Source organism: Geospiza fortis, unplaced genomic scaffold (assembly GCF_000277835.1).
Source record: "Geospiza fortis unplaced genomic scaffold, GeoFor_1.0 scaffold192, whole genome shotgun sequence".
Taxonomy (NCBI): Eukaryota; Metazoa; Chordata; class Aves; order Passeriformes; family Thraupidae; genus Geospiza; species Geospiza fortis.
The window spans coordinates 9147582-9168575 of record NW_005054315.1 but is presented as its reverse complement, the minus strand read 5'-3'; the positions used below and the strand labels follow the sequence as shown (position 1 = coordinate 9168575).

The 20994-nt window shown below is 34.4% G+C and overlaps 1 protein-coding gene across 1 annotated transcript in view; it reads right to left on the bottom strand.

Annotated features, from left to right (window-relative positions):
* The window catches only part of VWA3B (von Willebrand factor A domain containing 3B), a 58681-nt gene that overhangs the window by 9929 nt on the left and 27758 nt on the right, over nt 1–20994 (bottom strand). The window contains 11 exon segments of the mRNA XM_005420011.3: nt 2205–2424; nt 3593–3643; nt 6416–6534; nt 10806–10962; nt 11084–11120; nt 11913–12089; nt 12745–12851; nt 13950–14077; nt 15499–15681; nt 16657–16755; nt 19801–19932. Coding sequence (XP_005420068.3) covers nt 2205–2424; nt 3593–3643; nt 6416–6534; nt 10806–10962; nt 11084–11120; nt 11913–12089; nt 12745–12851; nt 13950–14077; nt 15499–15681; nt 16657–16755; nt 19801–19932 — 1410 coding nt within the window.

The window sequence follows — 20994 nt, the reverse complement described above, 5'->3', positions numbered from 1 at the left end:
GCTTATTCTTTACCCCTACAGAATATTAATTATATGAACAGTCTGGGTTTTCAAACTCAGATTAAACCAGAGCCCCTTCACAGTGCTTAACTGACTGCTTGAAGTATAACTCAACAAAGGCGGATATGAGAGCAGACCTACAGTTCCACAGACACAAAAAAGTATTTGGGTAAAGCATTTACTTAATTCCTCAGACTCCAAAAGGACAGCTGCTGCTGAATATTTATTATCAACTAATTTGTATTGCTTGACTAATAACTTGGGCAACTTCCAGCACTCCACGTTAATCTAAATACTAAAGACGACACAAGCATCCACAATGAGGATTGCGAGTCGTGCAGAATTCAGGTGGCTCAGAAACATTGTCTAAATTCAAATCCATCTTTCTTTTCTCTCACACAGCTTTTAGGTGTCCAGCAGGACTGACCCAGACACTGTTGGAGTGGCCATTTCTGGCATCAGTACTTTTATTACAAAAGAGTCCTATCTGATTCTCAGGGATTTTTACTATGTTTTGCTCTGCTTCTGTTGAAGGCAATGCATTAACGGGTGAAGGAGACTTTGTTTACTTCTTCCATTAGCTGAAAGGGAATTTTTTAATTCCCTTTCAAAAAGAATAGTCTTTGCACTTTCCTACTATAAGTGAGAATAGACATGAAGAATACCCACAGATCTCCATGTATCTTGACTCAAACTTTGGGTTCTCATAATCCTGACACCTCCAGAGTCAAGCAAACACCACTCTTCCCTGGGTGCCAGTGGGAACAAGCCCATTCTGAATGGACCTAGCTCATTTTTATGAAAGAAAGAGCTGAAAACAAAAGTGTTTTATTTATATTTAGTAAAAAAAATCACCAGGAAATTTAAAAATCTGCTTTTTTGAGTAGTTTCAGGATAATTGTGATTTTTCTATGATGTCGCAATGACAATTTTCATTCAGTGCCATACCAGCTATTTCCTAGCTGTAATGTGTTTCAGTTGGCAGTTTATTTTCTAGACCCATTTTGTGGGCAGACATCGCAGTTGGCAAAACCTTCAACAAAACTTTTTAGAGCCTTCCCATTTTTCTTTTTTTTTCCCCCATTGTTTTTCTGCTACATAAACAGAATTCTAATTACATCTGCATTTCTGCCTCTCACTCCTGAAGCCTTTCAGTTGCAGATTAGCAATTACTGAAGATGCTGCTCTGATTAGACTCCTAAAGCAGGTTGACTCAGGATAAGTGATTGCACAATGTTAATCACAACATGTCTGAGAGCACACACTGGTTGTTCCAAGGCAACAGTAAAATTACACTCAACAAATGAAACATAGACGTGTTTCTGCTGCTCTTGCATTGCAGCATTATATGACATAGGTAAATCAATAATCAAAATAGCTCTAACAGCAATGTCATATTTTCAAACTAATGTAAAATGAATCAAGATCATCTGTTTTAAGAAGACATTAAAATGTTTTCAAATGTGCAGTCTTTAAAAACTCAAAAACTACAGAAAACACACACATATATATATACAAAACCACTAATTTCAGTTGCAGTTTCAGAGTAGCTAGACTAATGTATTAATGATAGACTAATATATTAATGAAATGGAGAGAGAAAATAAGCCTCTCTGCCTAGCCAAAAGTGGGTGTCCACTTCAGAATGAGCTCCAGATGCCAGTGACTCCGTTCACAATGCTGTGATATCGCACACCAGTTCACATATACCCACATTTTAGAGACAGTTACATTTTAGTGTACAAAAATGAACTTGAATCCCACCGCTTCTCTGTATATTTTCTTTTATAAGAAATGTACCATGGAATATTACAGTGAATTACTCCAATATTAGCATACCTTTTAGTCCTGTTTATCAGATATTAAGCTAACCAGAAATCTTGTATTTAGATTGTGTTTAATATATCTGTTATTTCTCTTTCCTGCTATCATTACAGCAGAGATAAAGATCCTTTGCTGAGATTTACTTCTAAAAGGCTCAATTTCTGTGGCTGTCTCTGAAGCTTCAGAACTTCTACTTCCCCAATATTTAAAAAAGTAATTGAAAGTTTGCTCTCTTCTTAACTACCTTCTTTCCTCAATCCATTTTATTTAGCATCATGCTACAATTCTACTTTATCATCTATGATAATGGAAAAAAATACTCCAGAGGTACATAGTGAAGAGGAATATCTAAGGGGAAAAAATGCCTTCCTATGTATTACCTTTTTATTGTTGCTTATGTATGATACTGAGCTTTTCTCAATTTCCTTTTTGACAACTTCCTGAAGATCAGAGGCTTGTTGTATATATGTTAATGCTGTCAATATCTCATCTTCTAACAATTTTACATCTTCATAGGAAACTGGCCATCCCAAATTCTCTAAAGCCTCCAGCAAAGTTTCTTTATGCTGTATATATGGGACTGGCCCGTCCTCTTCAAATCTTAAAAAAAAATACATTTTTAAAGAAATTAATTATCACAAGTAGGAAAAATTTTAATTACATCAGTGCTCTGCAGGTAGAATCACAAATTGTGAAGGCAGAATAAAGAATCAGATTTGCCCAGTTTATCTTCTGTATGCTGCAAGTTCTTGCATTTCATCCAGATACTGCTGTGTTTGGTGGAACAATCATGCCTGGTATAACTATATCTTATAGAAACACAGCTACAGAGAAATTCAAGTGGCTGAGCCATAATTTCTGAAAAATAAATCAAACGTTTTAATATCTATACACACTACTAATGATTTATATGCTTCTCTAGCAATAGACTGCAATTGCTTTGACTTTTTTCATTACATGTATAACTGGCCATATGTTGTCAATAATGAGACATTTTGGATGACACCCTGTCAAATTTCTATATTTTGCAACTCATTGTCTATCAAGAGACAACTATTTCCTTTTTTTTTAGTACACGCTGTTTTGTTTAACAGTCTTCATTTCCTCTCTGCACCAGAATGAGGTTTGAGTTGTCCTTATTAATGACAGAACTCCAGGTTTTTTACTCATTAGCTTATGTCTTCTTAAAAGCATTCTAGTTTTCATTCCCATTTTTCTGAGAAGAACTATTTCAGGCACATTCAGTTTTCATTAATTGATCTTCGCTTTATTCTCTGGCACAAACAGATGCTAACTTCACTGCTGTTTATACAGCAATTACTTTTCTAAATCAATAGAAAAGATAGGCTAGTTAGTGTAGTACAAACTTCCAGAGTGATATACAGCTCCAGCACATGCTTTTAAGGTGCTTATTACACCTTAACAAACCAGCCACTAGAGAGCTCTTTACAGAATGAGAGAAGATTTTACTCTGATGTCAAAAGCAATGACATGCTGCCCTCCTAAGGCCCTGCACGTGACACTGATAAAGGATAGAGAAGCAACATTCAAATGGAATGCAAGTCCTTTCCTTTAAAAATAATCAGCACCACAAAAAGGAGGTCCAGAATTTAATATTACTCCATATCATATATACATTTTTGAAAACAAGATATATTTATGAAATAGTTGAGAATTAAAACTGGTTGTTTATGGAAATAGTGATAACAACCTACCAAATATTTATGACCTTCAGAGGTACATTAGGAAACCAAAAGTGATAGCTTACCTGTCTCTTTCCTCCTGAGATAGTGCTCTCCAAATAACTAGGTTCAGGCGCCTATTAAAGAAAGGAAAGCAGTTTTTGAGGGAATGCAGTTCCTTGTGCAGCTGATCTTCTCAAAACTAGCAAATAAACACAGTTTCTTAAGATATCTGCACTGATTTGTATTCCAAGCACACTGTATCATCAAATTGTATCCTTATCATTCAGCTATGAAATTATCAACTGCAAAAGAAGATGGGAAAGCAGTATCTTCCATCAAATAACAGCATGACTGTTTCAGGGTCATAGAAGGTTTAATGGCAATCACTGCTGCTTCCTGACAGGATTTTCTATGGATTGTTGTCTTCAGCACCAGCAAGTAAAATCAAATAACAAAACTGATTAAATGCCAGTTAAAATGCACAGTTCCTCCAATTAAACATTTTCAGAAAATGTAGTCTGAATGTAGTAATGCTAATTTGTAATTTTTTCCCTGCTAAGATTATCCCTCAGTTGTGCCATTCAGGTTTCTAATTCATTAAACTCTGGCTATGAAGAAAAGCTACTGACAGGAAAACAGAAGTGATCATCACAAAGCAATGCAGTTCTGAGATTTTTTAAAAGCACCACTAAACTTTCTGCTTTTACTTTTTAAGGCAGAAATTTTAAACTCTTACAAGATCATCTAGCTTAACATCCCAAACATGCCATCACTCAATTACTTCATTTCAGCTATAGAAATAAACCTTTACTGATGATCCAAATTACCGTAATTCTAGAAAAAGTTTCCAAATTTCCTTTGGATACAAGAATTCATTGCTAGGAAAAATTCAGATTGTAACCTGACTAACTACAAGTAGTCTTGCCAGGTTTACTGGTGCATGTTCAAAAAAAAGCACATTAACAAAAGATTCTGAATACTAAATTCTTGATGATTCATTTTATCTACCAGAAACTAAACCCAGCATTTTAAGCAATCCCAGCAAACTACTTAGTTCATTCCCAATATACAGTCTCAGCATGCTCCAATGCCTATTTCATCCTTCTAAATCTGCACACCCATAACTAAGTTGGTTATAAAAGCTTCTGGCTCTGCTCTACAAAATCATACACATTATGAAGCTTTCAGTGTTTTTCTCCTTTAATACTATATATTCTCTTTGTCAGATCACAAAAATTCTGCCCTTGACACTTTTCTCCCTCTAAATCTGATGGTAAACTCAATCTGCATATGGGGAAAATACTGGCATATTTGCTTCTGTGCTTGAAATCTGGATGCCCTGGTGTATTGTTTCATCTACATATGTCAGAATAAATTTGTGACCAACCACTATTTACAAAGCTGAACTGCAGATTTTGGAAGTTCAGTTACTAGAAAAGGGCTGTGACATGTAGATTTTAAAAAATTGACTGGCTTGCTATTTTACATGGAGAGAAAAAGCAAAGAGATCTCTTTTTTGCACTGCCAATTATAAGGATCTTCAGATAGATTTGTATTCTATACCTCGTTTTCATGGAAGTAGGAACTCAATCCTCCTATTGTAAATACACCTATTCATTGATCTCTGTTGGTAAACAGAAGTAAACAGTAATCCTTATCACCAAAGTCTTAGGGAGACTGTGGCAATGCTATCAGAGTTTAACCAGAAAACTATTTTCTTTCCCTTAAAATAAAAGTCAGTAAATGTAAAACATTCAATGGTATGGCACAGCAATTAAAAACTTGAATTTTTTTCAGAATTCACCATCATAAATAAACCACTTGAACCTTTTATTAAAATGAGTGACAAATCAATTTCTATTAATTCTTCATCAGCCTGATAACAACAGTGTTGTCTCAGTGACAGAAAAAAGAAAACATGAGACTTTTATTCACTGAACTCCATTAACACTAGACACATCAAGACCATTTTCAAATCAAATGTCTTGATTTTATCACAAAAGATCCATATAGGATAATAGGATTGAAAAAGAAAGCTATAACATGCTTTAGAAAGAACTGGTATGATCATATAGCTAACAAGGAAAATAATCTCAAATCTTAAAGATCCCCCGTGGAATTAATCAAAAAACAAGGACTAAACACTTGTCATCAAGGGGGTTTTGGTCATACAAAATAATTACCTTTGAAAATGTTATTAGAATACAGCCTAAAAATATTTATTAAAATAATTCTAGTCAAAGCTCCCATATGATTACTGAATTACACTTTAGTCAACTGAATTATTTTTTAAAAAATTGCACAAAGTTAGATCATAGAAAAAAGTAGTTTGGAGATCTAATGCCTTTTTCCTCTTTACTTCTGTTGTGCTTTTACCTACACTTAATTTAAAAGTACAATACATATGCCTCTCAAAAAAAATCACCAAATTTAAATTGTCAGTTTCTTATTGGTGCTTCAGTCATATTTTTGCATGCATAGCTGGGTGATAGAGAGTTGGCAGCAAAAAGCAGGTCCTTAATTTAAGTGTCAGTCTGATTATATAGGAGCTTAGTTTTAAGTTACAAGTCTGGCTAGCATTGTATGTTAATGGCCAAATTCCTCCTGAGGGATGACTGCTTTCAGGTTTGCTCCCAAAAAGTAAAAGAATTTTGCTTTTGTTACTGAAAAAACATAATATGAGCAACATGTTGTTATTTATCCCTTTGCCTATTATCTGTTTTTACATTCTGCTTTAATTTTTTTAAAGAAAACAAAATTTCTCTACATGTTGATGGTAGATTAAAGTGTGTCAACATGCAGAATTATCAGTATTGAGCAAAGCATGTGCGAGGAAATACTAAGTACCTGAGAAAAAAACTGAAATATGACTGCAACCATAATAAATCTCTGGTGAGTAGACTTGCCTCTCATAGGATATAATTGCTTGTTCCAGCTTCTTTTTATAGGCATCAAGATTCACTGCCCAAGGATTAATTAGTGCAATCTCCTTCTTGCCACTGCTAACATGGGCCAATGGTAACATCTATCATACAATAAAAGACACAGGTATCATTTATCATACAAATTTATGAATGACTGAATGCCAAGGCTCAGAACAGCCAGAAGGAACACTGGAAGCTGCAGAAAGGAAAATCTAAGCACCACAAATGTCAGAATTAAGACACAGTTTCCAGCCATTTCTTCTAAAATAAAACAATCTCATTATGAAGAAGTTACAAATTAAGATTCCTAACTACTAAGTAATTCTAACTAAATCAGTACTGTCAAACAACTCGCTCAAATAATGTAAGTGAGAAGGAAACAAGTATGTCTAGTGTATGACCATATTCCAGGTTTTACTGCCTTAAAACACTCTCACACTTTCTAGCATCTAATTGTAGCATACAGGTGTGAGAGTAGATATTTAAATGTATTTAATGTTCTTTTTCTGGAGGACTTTCTTTTGCAAGGGATTAGAGTAGTAAAGCTGTAGAGAGTTATTTCTCACCATCACACTGATCACCAAAGAGCAAACAAGGTGGACATTGGTCACCAAAACTTGTCTTGACTTTAGGAACCTAATCAGGTTCATCAGAATCAGGAACTTTAATATTTTTCAAATCTCCTAATACAACACCTACATAACTCAACTTCATTATAAAAAAAAAATTAATACCACTGCAAGCAGATATTCAAAAGGCACAGAAAAGGTTAGAAATGGATGACTAAAGAGGAGGAAAGACGCCTTCCAAACTCTCAGTCCAAAGTCCCACCATCTTTCAGCCTCTTAAATTATTCAGTAGTTTGTAAACAAATAGCTGTTTTACATATCAATGTCTTGATGCAGAATATAAACAAAACAAAAAAAATCCAAGGAAGAAACTGCAGAGGAATGAGGGTGTTACTCTCCCCTTAACTGTCTTCAATGCATATGACTGAGTGGGAATCTTCCCCAAGTCCCTGTCTGAGATCAGGATATAGATGAGAAAAACATGGATGAGATTCAATTTACACTAAACTAAAACCCCTGTTGGGGTGAATAAGACTAACGATCAGAAAATAGAACAATAAAGATAATTATTTAACTGAGAACATTTTTCAGTAATGCTGTATTGTGTTTGAATCATCTCAGCATAGCTGGATTTCAAATTGCAACAAAAATCATTTTTTAGGAGCAGCAGTGTGGCTTTATATCACCCTCTCTTTCCAAGGACAATGTCTCTCTGATTAATAAATCTGTGTCACATCAGTGCCAGACCAAATCAAAGCTCCTAATATGAAATTAATCTTAAAATCACTTAGAAGCTAAAGACAATGGGAACATGTCAGTGAAAGCATCTTGCTGGAGACAGATGAGGTAAATCTCTGTCCATAATTCTGAGCAGTGATGTCTGGCTACTTGTCATTTCCAGGTGAAGCTTGAAAGCTGACAGGCAGGGAAGTGATGACCCCTTCAAGTTCTGTAATGCCATGACTGCTGTCTATGATGTTACTCAAACCAAGGTAACAGAAGATGAGCAGGGCCTCACCATGTAGGAGCCCACGTCTACACAGCCTGACAAATTCTGAGAGGAATTTCAAGTTCAAACAGCATAATTTGCAACAGGAATATTTTACACAATTTATAAAATACTTTGTATAGAATAGAAGGACCAGACAAGCATAAACACATTATTATACTTTTGAAGACAAAAACCAGAATGGAATGTGTTCTTAGCAAATCCTAAACTTGAAATACTATGCATAATTTGAGAACAATGAAAACTGCTCACGAAGCCAAGTGAAATTTGACAGATTCAGCTGATAGAAATCACAGAGAAATTCTTTTATTGCCAAAATGGTTTTCTATTTTCTAAATTAAATACTTTAACTTTTACACTAAAAGAATTCACTTGTTTAAAAATGGCTTTTATTTCAAACCTCAAATTTCAAAATCTTAAAGACAAAACCAAAGCACAATAACCCTATAAAAATTTTCCTATTTTAGACCAAAGAAAGATGGTTTTGTTGGCTGAATCTAATTCTTTTCAGCAAAGCACTGAGTCAAAACTTCATGACTTGCAAACCTGTACTTAGATGCCACAGCCTGTAACATATATTTACATGATTCTACAGGGAAGGTTTCCCCCAGAATTAACATAGCATAATTTAAACAAGCTCCCAAGTCATTATATTTTTTCTGAATATGAACGTGGATGGGTAGTTTAATACATTAACCTCTTTGAAATAACTCAGGTGAAACTGACAGATAGCACAGAACAGAAAACAACAGGTCAGCCTTTTGTTAATGAACAGTTGTCATGGAAACCTTTTCCTTGCTGCATCTCAAAGATAAGAAAACGGTTCATACTTATTCCATCATCACTGCCAGCAAAGGCCAAAAATAAAAATTATACTATCCCCTGAAAAGCAGACGAGGATGTCTGCATTCCACACCAAGAAAACTAAGATCTCAGAAGCAAGAATGCAAAATTATCTGTACATTTATTATCTTCAATGGAATCTTCTGAAGTACTGGAATAATCAAGATCCTTAAAGTCTCCCATTCAAGCTCACTGTCTAGTCTCACCCTATTTTCTTGATGTGCTGGCTTGAAGCTTGAGGTCAAGTGGGTTCTGTAGCTCAAAAATTCTACTGCTTTCACCTTGTGTGCAACCCTCAGCCTTCTTTTTCTTTTCCATACTCAGCTTCAGATCCAGAAAAATCCATTCCTTTACACATAGAACAATAATTCTCCACTGCCTGAAAAACTGGGTGTCTTATTACAACTAATGTAGATTAGCAGGTATGAAGAAATTACAAAAATTATTATTTTGCCTTTACATCCCTGAAGCTAAAGAAAGCCCATGGATCACTGTTTGGATTCTGTACAGCATCTGTCAATTCAAATAACACTGAACTTAATTCAGTCCTGAACTAGACTACCAGGAGTTCCTATGAATTGCTATTAAAAACCACTCGTACACAGCACTTGCTGAATCATAATTTAGGCTACTTTCAAAGACAGACTGTTTTACAGACTGCTTTATTTTTGCAAGGGTTGTCTGTAAAGGACTCAAAGGGCTTTTCTTGAGAAACATGGAAAAAAGAGGACCTTTCAGATATATTCAGAAGAAGATGGAAAAAGAAGTGACTGCTCACAAAGGAGATGTAAGAGTTTTGCACAATTCCCAATGTCTATTGTTTGACATTTATGGTAGATTGTTTTGCACAGTTTTGTAACTATTGAATGTCTCAATTCTTTGAATTCTTTTGAAAAATGGCTGTTTTACATCTGAAATGTTAAAATGTACCTTTAAAAATTTTTCTATATAAAAAGACATCTTTTCATTCTATTTTTAAAAAATCACACTTAAAAAAAATCCTTACAGATATTGATTTTGACTTGGTTTTACCAAAAGAGAGGAACTGGTTTTACCAAAGAGAGGAACTGGTTTTTCTTCTACAGTCTGCATGTTTTAGCAAAAATTCCCATTCCTAAATTTAAAAAACAAGCATGAATACTTTAAAATGTAAAATTGTGTACATTTGGCATAAATATTTTCTTAGTTCTATACCACATTCTATTACAATCCCTTTTTCTTTCTTTATTATTTTAAAAAAAGCTTAGCTTTTCCTTGAGCATTGTTTAAAGAAATAGTTTGTATTAATTGCAATGAGCTGCAGCATATTCATGGCAAATTCCTCTAATTTTTCTTGTGTGATGCATCCTGCATCATTTGGCAGGATGCATCACACAAGAAAAATTAGAGGAATTTGCCATGAAATGGATTTCCTGTAAGTGGAATAGCAATTTAAACTTTATGACACAAAATTCCCCCACAATTTTATATACTCTTACAACTGCCTTACAGCTCTCAGAATTTAATTTTAATTCCTGAATGAGAACACTTTTCAAAATATCTTAGCAGTCCCATGTAAAAGTTGAGAATGCACAAATCCACAAAATGTGCACCAGTACCCTTTTCCAGATGATTTTATGGAATAATAGACATCCTCCAGTGAATTAATAAATATTAGTGGAGGATGCAATGCTCAAGAAATTGCCAAACACCCAATGGCTGCACACTGACATCAGCTGGTAACTGTGAAAGAACTTAAGGGTAAAGCATGCAAGACATACTTCAACTATCAGTTTTATCTTCTTACTGATGCATGAATGAACATTCAGATATGCATGAAAAATTTAGTGTACACCAACAATCTACAATACCAGAAAATGTCATTATGACATTCATAGAAATTAATTTGAAAAAACCTTTTGAAAACACTGTCAAATTTTGTTCTAGCTTTCAAACAGTATAGGAATTTTACCTTATCAAATACTTTAGAAACTACATGCTTGTCCAGAACTGGGATGTATTTTGTACTGTGAAGGACAGTTGTAGGAGCTAAGGCATCCATGATGGTGAGTCGCCTAGCAGCCAAGCCATGGGTCTTTAACCAAAGAGCTGAAGAAACATCTAGAGAGCTAGAAAAGAGAGACTGTGAGATGTAGCTCAAGGTAGAAATACATTTGAAAGGTTTGAAATGACTGAAGAAAATATGTAAACTGTAAGTTTTGTTATGCATTTATATATGCACACACATACCTTTCAGATGCCCCTTTCACAGTCTGCATTTTCAGATCTAAGAGAAAACATTTGCATTTTGTTATCTCTGAGGTTTTGTGCACACAAAAGTACGTCTAAATTAGTTACCATATAACTGCATCATTTTTTTAATTTGAGCCTACAAGCAGCATCATGCACAACAACTTTACAACATTTCAGTTGCTAAATTAATCATTGAAAATTAGTTTTCCTCGCCTTCCTGGTACACGATCAATAGTAACAGTGCTACTATATGCCTCATGAGCCCTAATCAGCCAGAGAAGAAATTTATTAAATAGGAAGGCAATTTGTTTTTTAAACTGAAATTTGTTTCACTTTATTTATTTTTGACCAAGACCAAAGATTAACCATCTTATTTCCCAAGTCAAGATGTGACATCAAGTACTACAACTAATGAGATGGCCAGGAGTAGCTAATTTAAGGTACACCACTATGAAAATCTCGATAAAAGATATATAAAAAACTAAACAAAAGATGCTGAAATTTAAAAAAGTCAAACATCTTCAAATGTCATAGGTAAGGTTTTAGAATTACTTAGAAGATGTATGATAAAATTCAGAGTTGGACTAATTACTGAAAGAAATTAATACTATCTGGATGTATTTCTAAGCCCCACTGAAAATCCAGTTGTAAACAGTTTGGGAACTGGCAGGAGTCTGGCCACAGCTGTAAGGACACTGTCACAATACCCAACTTCATGCCCAATACTCAACTCCATGTTGAGTTTCAGTTCTTTGTACTGCAGATCTGCACAGCTTTGCCTCAAATGAGGCACCATTAGTTACAAATGTAATGGGAGAAACCTTACCATCTTCCCCAGTCAGAGCTTCTTGTTCTGTCAACTTGCCTTTGAAAATGGTTGTACATTTCACACCTTTTTTGATAGAACAACTCTTTTCCTCTGGAGACACTCCTTCCTCTGGGCTTTCTTCCCTAAATTTCACACCACGGTTCAAGAATTGCAGCAGACATGACTTTGTTTGATCTGTAGTTGTTGAAAGGGAAAGAAAGGAAGAGCTAACTTACTGCTCAAATACATGCCTGAGATTTTTGAGTTCCTCTTTGATATTCAGTTTTTAAGGGACTGCCTACACAATCCATCAAGCAGAAAACTACTTCAACGCTAAGTTGTACTTTGTATTTTCCCCAAAGATAAGGGTTTATTTTACTTCACTGGGTAAATTTAGTTTCAGACTGCATACAATGGCCACTTCCAGGAGAAATGTAGTATTATGGGTGTAGTTAGGGGAAACATTAGTGTAAGTAATGCTGTAATTGGTAAAATATAGATCACCTCTTCATTCTTGCCAATTATGTACTTAGAATAAAAAGAGATTAGGATTTAATATTGGCTGTTAAAAAACTGTTTACAGAGCTTTCAAAACATTCTGCTAAAATAGCTACTTTGTCATGGCAGGGCCTGTGACAAAGCACAAATGAGCAGACATTTGTTTGTCTCTTTGCACCAAATAAGTAGGATGGCAGAGAAGTAAAGATGAAGAGAAGTTTAGATTTTCAAAATGATGATTACTTAAGGCAGCAAACTATTAATTTGTTCCCAAAATGAGGGATGATTTTTGCTATTTGCAACAGAATCTTTTCAAGTTAGTGAATGAATTCTGCTGAGAATTACAGCTCACCTGCATATAATGCTTTCTTTCTTTGGGCTGGACTGGCAGCAGTGCTTTGCCTGGTTTGCTCATGTGATGGCGCCGATGGTTCTTCTGAAGCACAGCATGGCCTACTCCTAAGAGAGGTACTCAGCTCTTTAATGTGTTTAGAAATAGGGACACAGTGTGTGTCTGCTTGTGATTACAGCTTGTAAGTGACAAAAAGAAATTACTGCAAATATGTAACACCAGTTTAAAAAACACTAAGCTGAAGTTTTCCGGCAATTTAAACAAAGATTTCAAATGCTTTGAACAGTGCAAAATATTTTCTGTTATACTAATATGCATTTCAAAGGAGAGTTCAAAGCAAGTTAAAATATTCTTAGGTTTTTTAATTTTTTAAATGTAATTTCTTAGTTTATTTAAAATATGTTCAATTATTTTAAGATAACACTCATGTATTTGGAATAACAACAGAGTACTCTCTAATAACTACTTTGAATCCCAGGGCTAAGTAACTACCACCAGCAATGAGAATATCTGCCAATACATACATATGCACATATATATATATATACACACACATATATATCTACATCCCAGCATTCATAAAACATAAAATATGCAAATTCTGAAATAAACACTTAAAAATATTTTCATACTGGACATCCTACCTGCCCTTTCATACATGAAATCATAACACATCACTGTCCACTTGTAATAATTTTTACTTTGTTTTCATTCTTTTACTGTTTTAAATAGATTTCTGTCTTAGAAATCTGATTTCTTTTAATTCTTTTAATTTTTTAACATTTTTAGTATCACTGCACAAATAAATACACAAGTATATTTGTACATAATTCATGTTTCAATCAGCATATTCCAATGAGCAGCCATTTAGTCATGAGGTATCAAGCCAGCTCTACTTAGATGACAATAATTTTTTGTGAATTCTCTAGGTCAGAGGGACCAATTTGACCACGTGTTGGAGACAAAGAAATAATTTCCCCTCTTTGCTTTAATTATTCGTAATATGTTGAGACTATTGGTATATTTGAGATACTTTTGTTTCAGGCATCACAGTATTAGTTAATTTTTCCAGATTTTTCTTTTCCATTACCTTGGCTGTTAAAAAAACCCCTGAGAGTAAGAAAGCAACAACCATCTTTTAAAAAGGAAAAATGTAAGAGATAGTTTACACCTATCATTAACAAAATAACACAATGAGGACATACTTATTCTCCAGATAATTTTCTTCACTATAAGGATTCATCATCAGACTTTTCTCATGAAAGGTCTTCACTTTCTCTAGATCTTTCTCTCCTTGATCAATTTCTCTTTTCAAAAGATATATGTCTTTATTCTAACAAAAAGAAAATCAAATCTTTTAGTACAATTACTCCAAAATAGGTTTCATTTCTGAACTGAAATGATGCAAGTTCTGATAATAATTCTGAATAAGGATTCAGGACAGCTTCCAAATTTTGTATACTTTTTCAGGTAGGCTCTTGTGCTTGGCATTATGGCCTTTCAAATTATTCTTCCTTTGTAGGAAAATGGCAAGCATTCCCTAACTAGCCAGCTCCCCTTGACATATGAACAGCTGTAGTTCTGAATAAGGTAATGAGGTCACTAGCTCGACTCATTTCAAGCAAGTAAGAAAATAAGCAAATAAATAAAATACAACACAAAGTACATTGCCTGTTATTCTACAGATCTCAGCTGTATCACATACTGTCCCAGGCCCAGGGAAGAAAAAAACATACTCTTCAAGTGAACACTGGAACTGACTAGGAATCATTTAGGCTAGAGGAGGAAACAGGAAGGAAATTCCAGCAATGATCCCTGTACAGCTCCCACAGGACCACAGGCTACCATGGCCAAGTCTGGAGATGTACAACACAGACTCTGGCTCTCATTTTTCCAATGTGAGCAGTGTCACACAGTCCACACCAATAGAATCACTGAAATTGCCCAGTACAGTGACATTTTTCAAGAGCTGGATTATTTTCACATCTTCATTCTAATTGGTGTCTGTAAGGTTCAAATTTCCCAGTACTGTCTTGTTCTCATGGTTCAACTACCACTATTTCTGAAATCTATGCAATCAATTCACTGAGTGTTAATTTTAATTAAAAGCAAGAATACATTTCAAATATGTGTTTCTGTTAGTCTATTCAGAAATTTCCTTTTGGGGATTGTTGAGCTGCTTAGTCACACTTGATAGATGATTGCTATTCTAGTCATCTTACTTCTTATAGATCTCTCCCAAGCAGCTACTGTAGAACAAACTTGTAACAAAAATCCATAGAATCATTATCATTCAAATTCAGCTTGGCATTCTCTTATTTATTAACAGGATACAAACCATACTTTCATTTTAAACAGTAACTTATTTCTGAAACAGCAGAGATCTCGTGTTTCTTCCAGAGCTGATTTGGTCTACATGTACTTTTAGGTATTAATAATTTTATATATATATATAATTATTTTATTATTTTAGTTTTCAAGAGGGGGTCATCAGGAGAGGAAGAATGTGTTTGCAACAATAGCACTACAAATGTAATTTGCATTATATTTAGTCCTTTTTGTTGTTGTTTAGAAAAATTTTACAAGCAAAACATATTATTATCATATTATTGCTTTCATATCACATAAAATCTGACTAGGATTAACCCTCTCTTTTTTGAGTAATCTATTGTAATATGAAATCACAACAGTGCAAGTCATGTGGCTTTCCAAAGTAGCATGAAGCAGCAAATATATTGATTTTCAGATACTCACAAAAATAAACTCTGGAGTATCAGGATCACTCAAATAAATGTTGTAATAATGAAACCTTCCCTCTGTTGTAGTAGATAGATCATACAAAAATTTATTGGCTTCTATATCATCACAGTTGAAGGATACAGTATGGATGGGAATTTTACAGTGAAGTTGGACTTCAGCTAAAATTATCTGGGGGGGCTGAAAACCAAAAAAAACCTTTATGTTAAAAATGTGGCATCTAGAAACATATTCATCAAAACATGAACAATTTGTAAGAATTTAATCAGTTGTTCTGTTGCTCAGAGACAGATATAGATCAGTTAAAAGCATCCACTTTATACAGATTGCTATTTCAATCAGAAATTAGCTAAATGACCTATTTTAAAACAGTTTGAAAGACTGATAAGTGCATTAAGGCACATGATATAAGTTGTAATGTAATCAGTACTCTTTGTTTCTGAAGTTTTAAAATAAATTACTAATGTTTTGGAAATTAAACTACTACATTAGTGTTTAGTATCACTGGATATATATAAAAATATTTTTGGAAGTATATGAGTGTGGATCTTTTTAAGAAACCAAATTAGTTCAATGAAAAGTTGTTTCAATACCAGGAAACAAAGTAGAGGCTGAGAAAATAGGAAAGCTAGTTTCCTCCTCCCATAAAGAAATAAAAATTAGGTGAAAAAGTAGATCTACCATCTCCAAAACTGCTAAAGGATCTGGTAGAAAAAAATTATTGACCCAGTTCTCTAAATTCTGATAACATTTCAGTTGTTCAAAATACTCAAAAATCTTGACAAATTAAGTAATGCTTGCGATATAATACTTGTATTGGTTGAACTTTAATACTTAAAAGCAACATCAGCCATTTCCTTTATTTAACTGTAATAAAGGTATAAAAGACATTATTAACAAAGTAAAAAGAAATTATTATTCCCTAATTTTGAACTTAATAAAAATATTAAAAATAAGAATATGAATTGCACATGAAGCCAAATTATTCTTTGGTAAAATATTCATTTATGTTTTTAGCTAGAAAAACTGTGAAACAATGCCAATAAACATCCAAGAGACTCCACAAGACTCAGCACTGCAGGCATGACATTCATCTCATAATTCCAACTGCTGACACCTCTTTTCTGCATTTTCTGTTTTCTCATTTTGAAATACCTGGTCAGGTCTCCCATCAGTCAAGAGATAAATAGCCTGAGTGTCAGTATCAGCAAGAGCAATCTGGAGAGCTTTGAGTGTATTTGTGGAACTTCCAACCTAAGAAACCAAAGAGAAAAAGACCAAGAAACAGCTATAAATACAAACAATTCTTTGCCTCTCTTCTTAAATTCATAATGACAGTGTACTGATTCAAGGGATAATACAGAAGCAAAATGACTAATAAAATGGTGAAAACACTTATGTCATGTAGCTAACAAAAGCTAAGCAAGTGTCAATGTAAAATAAATTGATACCAGATTGGTATTCAGTGCTTATGCAAACACACAGAGGAAAAATGCTGGCAGCAGCAATCTGAGCTGTACAAGTAAAAGCAATCACTAAAAGACTATAAACAGATAGGAAGATGTAAGACAAAAGATGCATTCTCTTCATTTTTACCACTGATGCTCCTGCTTGCCCACTCATCACACTCCCTTGAAACACATATTTTACTTAATCAGACAGTTCAAAAGTTGCTCAAAAGAGTTGCACAATTTTATTTCTCCAAAACTGGTAAAGGAACTCTTGGTTTTCCAAACATATTTTTCCCAACTCTCTCCCATTTACCCCTTTCACACATTAATGTAAGTACCATTTATACTTTAGCACAAAAAAGTTAACAAGAAAACATGCCCAGCAAACTAATGCTGTGCTCACTAAAAATTTCCACTGGAGTAATACTAGCACTTTTCCTATGTCATTCACATACTTAGTGATCATGATCTGCCTTTCTTCTTCTCACAGTAAATTTAATAAAATGCATTTCATGGCATAGGAACCTAAGCCCTACATTTCATGTCTTCAACTGTCCACCTTTCAAACATTGCACACAAAACCTTCCAAACTAAAGATACATGTAAAGTTTACCAGTATGAAAAATTATTTCATCAAGTCTTAGCCTTTTAATGGAACCAAAGCAAAACCTCTAAAAAGATAAGAGTCTGTTTTATGCTTGTGTAACACCTGAGTACTGTTCTGGAGGGCAGTGAGGATTGTAGTGGTGTAAGAAGAGATACAGCATCCACGTATATAATGCATTACAGAAGATAAATGTAAATATCTAACACTGACCCATACATGCAAATATTTGCTAAGAGATATCATTGTTTCTTCAGTCCTATTAACTGTGTTAAAATTTCTTCCAGTCCTTCCCACCAGGGCAAAGGAAATCAGGTGAAATGGAACACAAGGTACATTCTGACAGTTACTCTGTATGGCTACAAAAGAGTGTATGGGCCAGGCAATGTGATAGCTCATCTACCTAATTATCTCATCTTCTGACTCACAAGCAATTCTTATCAGTACCCCCTCATAAGAAATAACCAGCCAAAGTTGTTAAATTTATCTAATACTCCTGATGTTTTAGTATTTATAAAGTTTTAGACATATCGCTCATTATCATGTGTACATTGGCCAAACTGATTTAAAACAAAACAGCTTCCTTCACTTCTTTTTACATCATGGGAACATAGGGTGGATGCTGATGATGTGCAGAAAATAACCCTGTACCTTATGGTAAAAGCTGTTCATTTTAGGTTTCTCAATTGCTACTGTTACAAATAAACACCAGCTTTATCAGTGTTTAAACAACAATTACATATTTCAACTATATGACAGTACTACCACTAAAATTTTAGATGTTATTACATCTAAAGGATTTTTTAAGGAGCAGTTAGTTACTGTTTACCGCTCAGCTTCCTTATTCATAATCTTGGAACCAAAGAGCAAAAAATGGGACCAAAGGATCTACTCTGAATATTCCAGAGCAATTTTCCCCTTTTCATTTCACCTTCACTGTAGATAGCTTTTTGATCTCAGACTTATGCCTGCAGTGCTTAAAAGAGGTTAAAAGGTCAGCAGCACATATCATCTCTGAAAGAAAGTAGCCTGTTCTTGTGCCATTTTCTATTCCATTTCAATATCAAGATCTGAACTTAGAATGAAATTTATAATCAAAAATTCATACTTTTATGAATAATGATGGAAAAGGCCATTCACTAATGCATATACAAGATGGTATCAAAATATGGGAGTTCAAAATATTATTGAACTTTCATGATGCTGTACAACATACTTGACTTAAACAGAGACAAGTTTTCAAGCCTCAAGGAGGGCAGCAAAATAAGGCTAAATGAGCTCAGTTACAAGTGTTCAGCTGCTCAGGGAGGCCACACTAATACTTCCTTTTCTCTGTGTGTTGGTCTGTTAGTGTTTTCTGAGAATACCAAGTTATTGATCTTGCTTTGTAGTCTCAGAGGTATTATGTTGCTTACCCAATTCCCCCATCCCCAGGAATTTCACATTAAGGCTGAAGAAGAGCTGTCATAATGCTGAGGAGTTTTATTACATGAACATGGGGGTTTGTGCTAGAAAACATAATGTGGGATGTATCTATACCTTTGCACGACTGATTTTTAGTCCTGTGTTTATAACATTGCGGTCCACATTTAATGGTCCTAAAGCTGCTGATAGTTACAATCTGGTGGATGACTGTGACTGACTATAAGCAATTCTGTTTTTTTTTCAGGGAAAAACACTCAGACTTTGTCCACTGTCAGAGAGAGAATACTGGGTAGATTGATGTTTGGTCTGAGTATGTTTGTTCTCATGTTTCTATAGCACCTAAAGTTAGCTGTCTATCAACCAAAAGGGACTAGAAATGCTTCTCCAGTTTGCTGGCTTTGGTCTCCTGTACCACCTCTGAGCAGTAAGTTAGCCAGCAGCACCTCTCACCCATGCAGCAGCCCTGCAGCAAGAATGACAAATTTAAACGCAGGGTCTGAGCAATTACAGGATTCCGAAGGAATTCAAATTGGCCAATGCTCACATTTTGGCTACTAAACACAGCAAGCTGCAAATTGAATTAATATGATTTCCTAAACAGGCCCATTGTTAGAGGATTATTATACCTGACAAACACATTGTATTCAGATCTACTTAATTTTATCCATCATCTATATTGTCAGCTTACTCAAGTCAAAGAGAGTCTATGCAAAATCACCCCAGCATACAGAAAGTGGGGAAACATACACAACTTTGAACAAACAAAGAAACAAACACACTTTATTACAAACTCTTTGTAATAATTAGCTGCTGTATTACCTCAAGACCTTTTATCCAAAGCCAAGCATCTTGCAAATTTTCCTCATTAACTTCAACAAGTTTCTCTTGCCATGCCACTGCTTGGGCACTAAATTTCACAAAGTTAAATCTCTTCTTGTGTCTCAGTTGCTCCTGCAAGAGACAGCATCTGAATTTTACCTACTGTTAAAAGAAAGAATACTTGTATCCTGAAATACTAAGTAATAGCAATTATTTTAATTATCGTATAATTAATTATATGATTGCAATAAATTATTATAACATATTAAATATGCTTATATTTTATTATTATTACAATAATATTAAATTATTTTCAAATTATGTTTATATTTTTAATATTATTATTGTAATAATATTAAAAGATATGGTGTCCAGAGAGACATACAAAGCCAGAGACATTTATTGCTTGCAACTATTAAGATTGCTTGAAATTCCCAAAGTAAGTCTCCATGTACTCATATTTCTGAAACAATTTAAACAGCAAATGTGTAGGAGGGCATGAAAGAGAGAGATGAAACCGGATATGACCAGTTGTGTAAAAAAGAGATTATCACTGCTTACCAGAGGAAATGGAAATCAGAAAGAAAGTAAGATTTAGAGGAGGAGAACAAGAATCATATAAAGAGCACTGGCAAGGACAACTAGGACAGCAGGAGAAAAGAAATAATTTGCTGAAGCTACTTTTGGACAGAAGTTATAAGTTGGGGAAGATTTGTGCAAGCAAGTACAAACTTTCAGAGCCTGAAGTCTTTGCTTCCCTTTCATCATAATTTTTGTGCAGGTTCCTGTGAAACCTTCTGGCACAGTATCTAATATATTTCTAGTGCTGATCTGCTTAGAGGACCACAAGATACTATGTCCTATGACTTGAGCACTTAGCTCAAAAATGTCTCTGTCACAGTTTCAATTTTTTTAGTCCTACTAATGATTGCTATCAATGCCAGACTGAATTTTCATCTCAGTTACTTCTCTTAGGACAAAAGAAATTTAAAACTAATCATGTCTCTGAAATATTAATTAAGCTTAGGTGACATCATTGCAGACCTCTAACCCTAGACAAGACAATCCTTTCTTAGGTGTGTCTCCCAGTACTCACAGCTTTTGAGGTACTCCTGCACTTTGCCAGTCCCTGTGCAAAGTTCTGAGTCACTGTAAAATGCAAGAAGTCCAAAACATTCTACACCCTCTACTGTA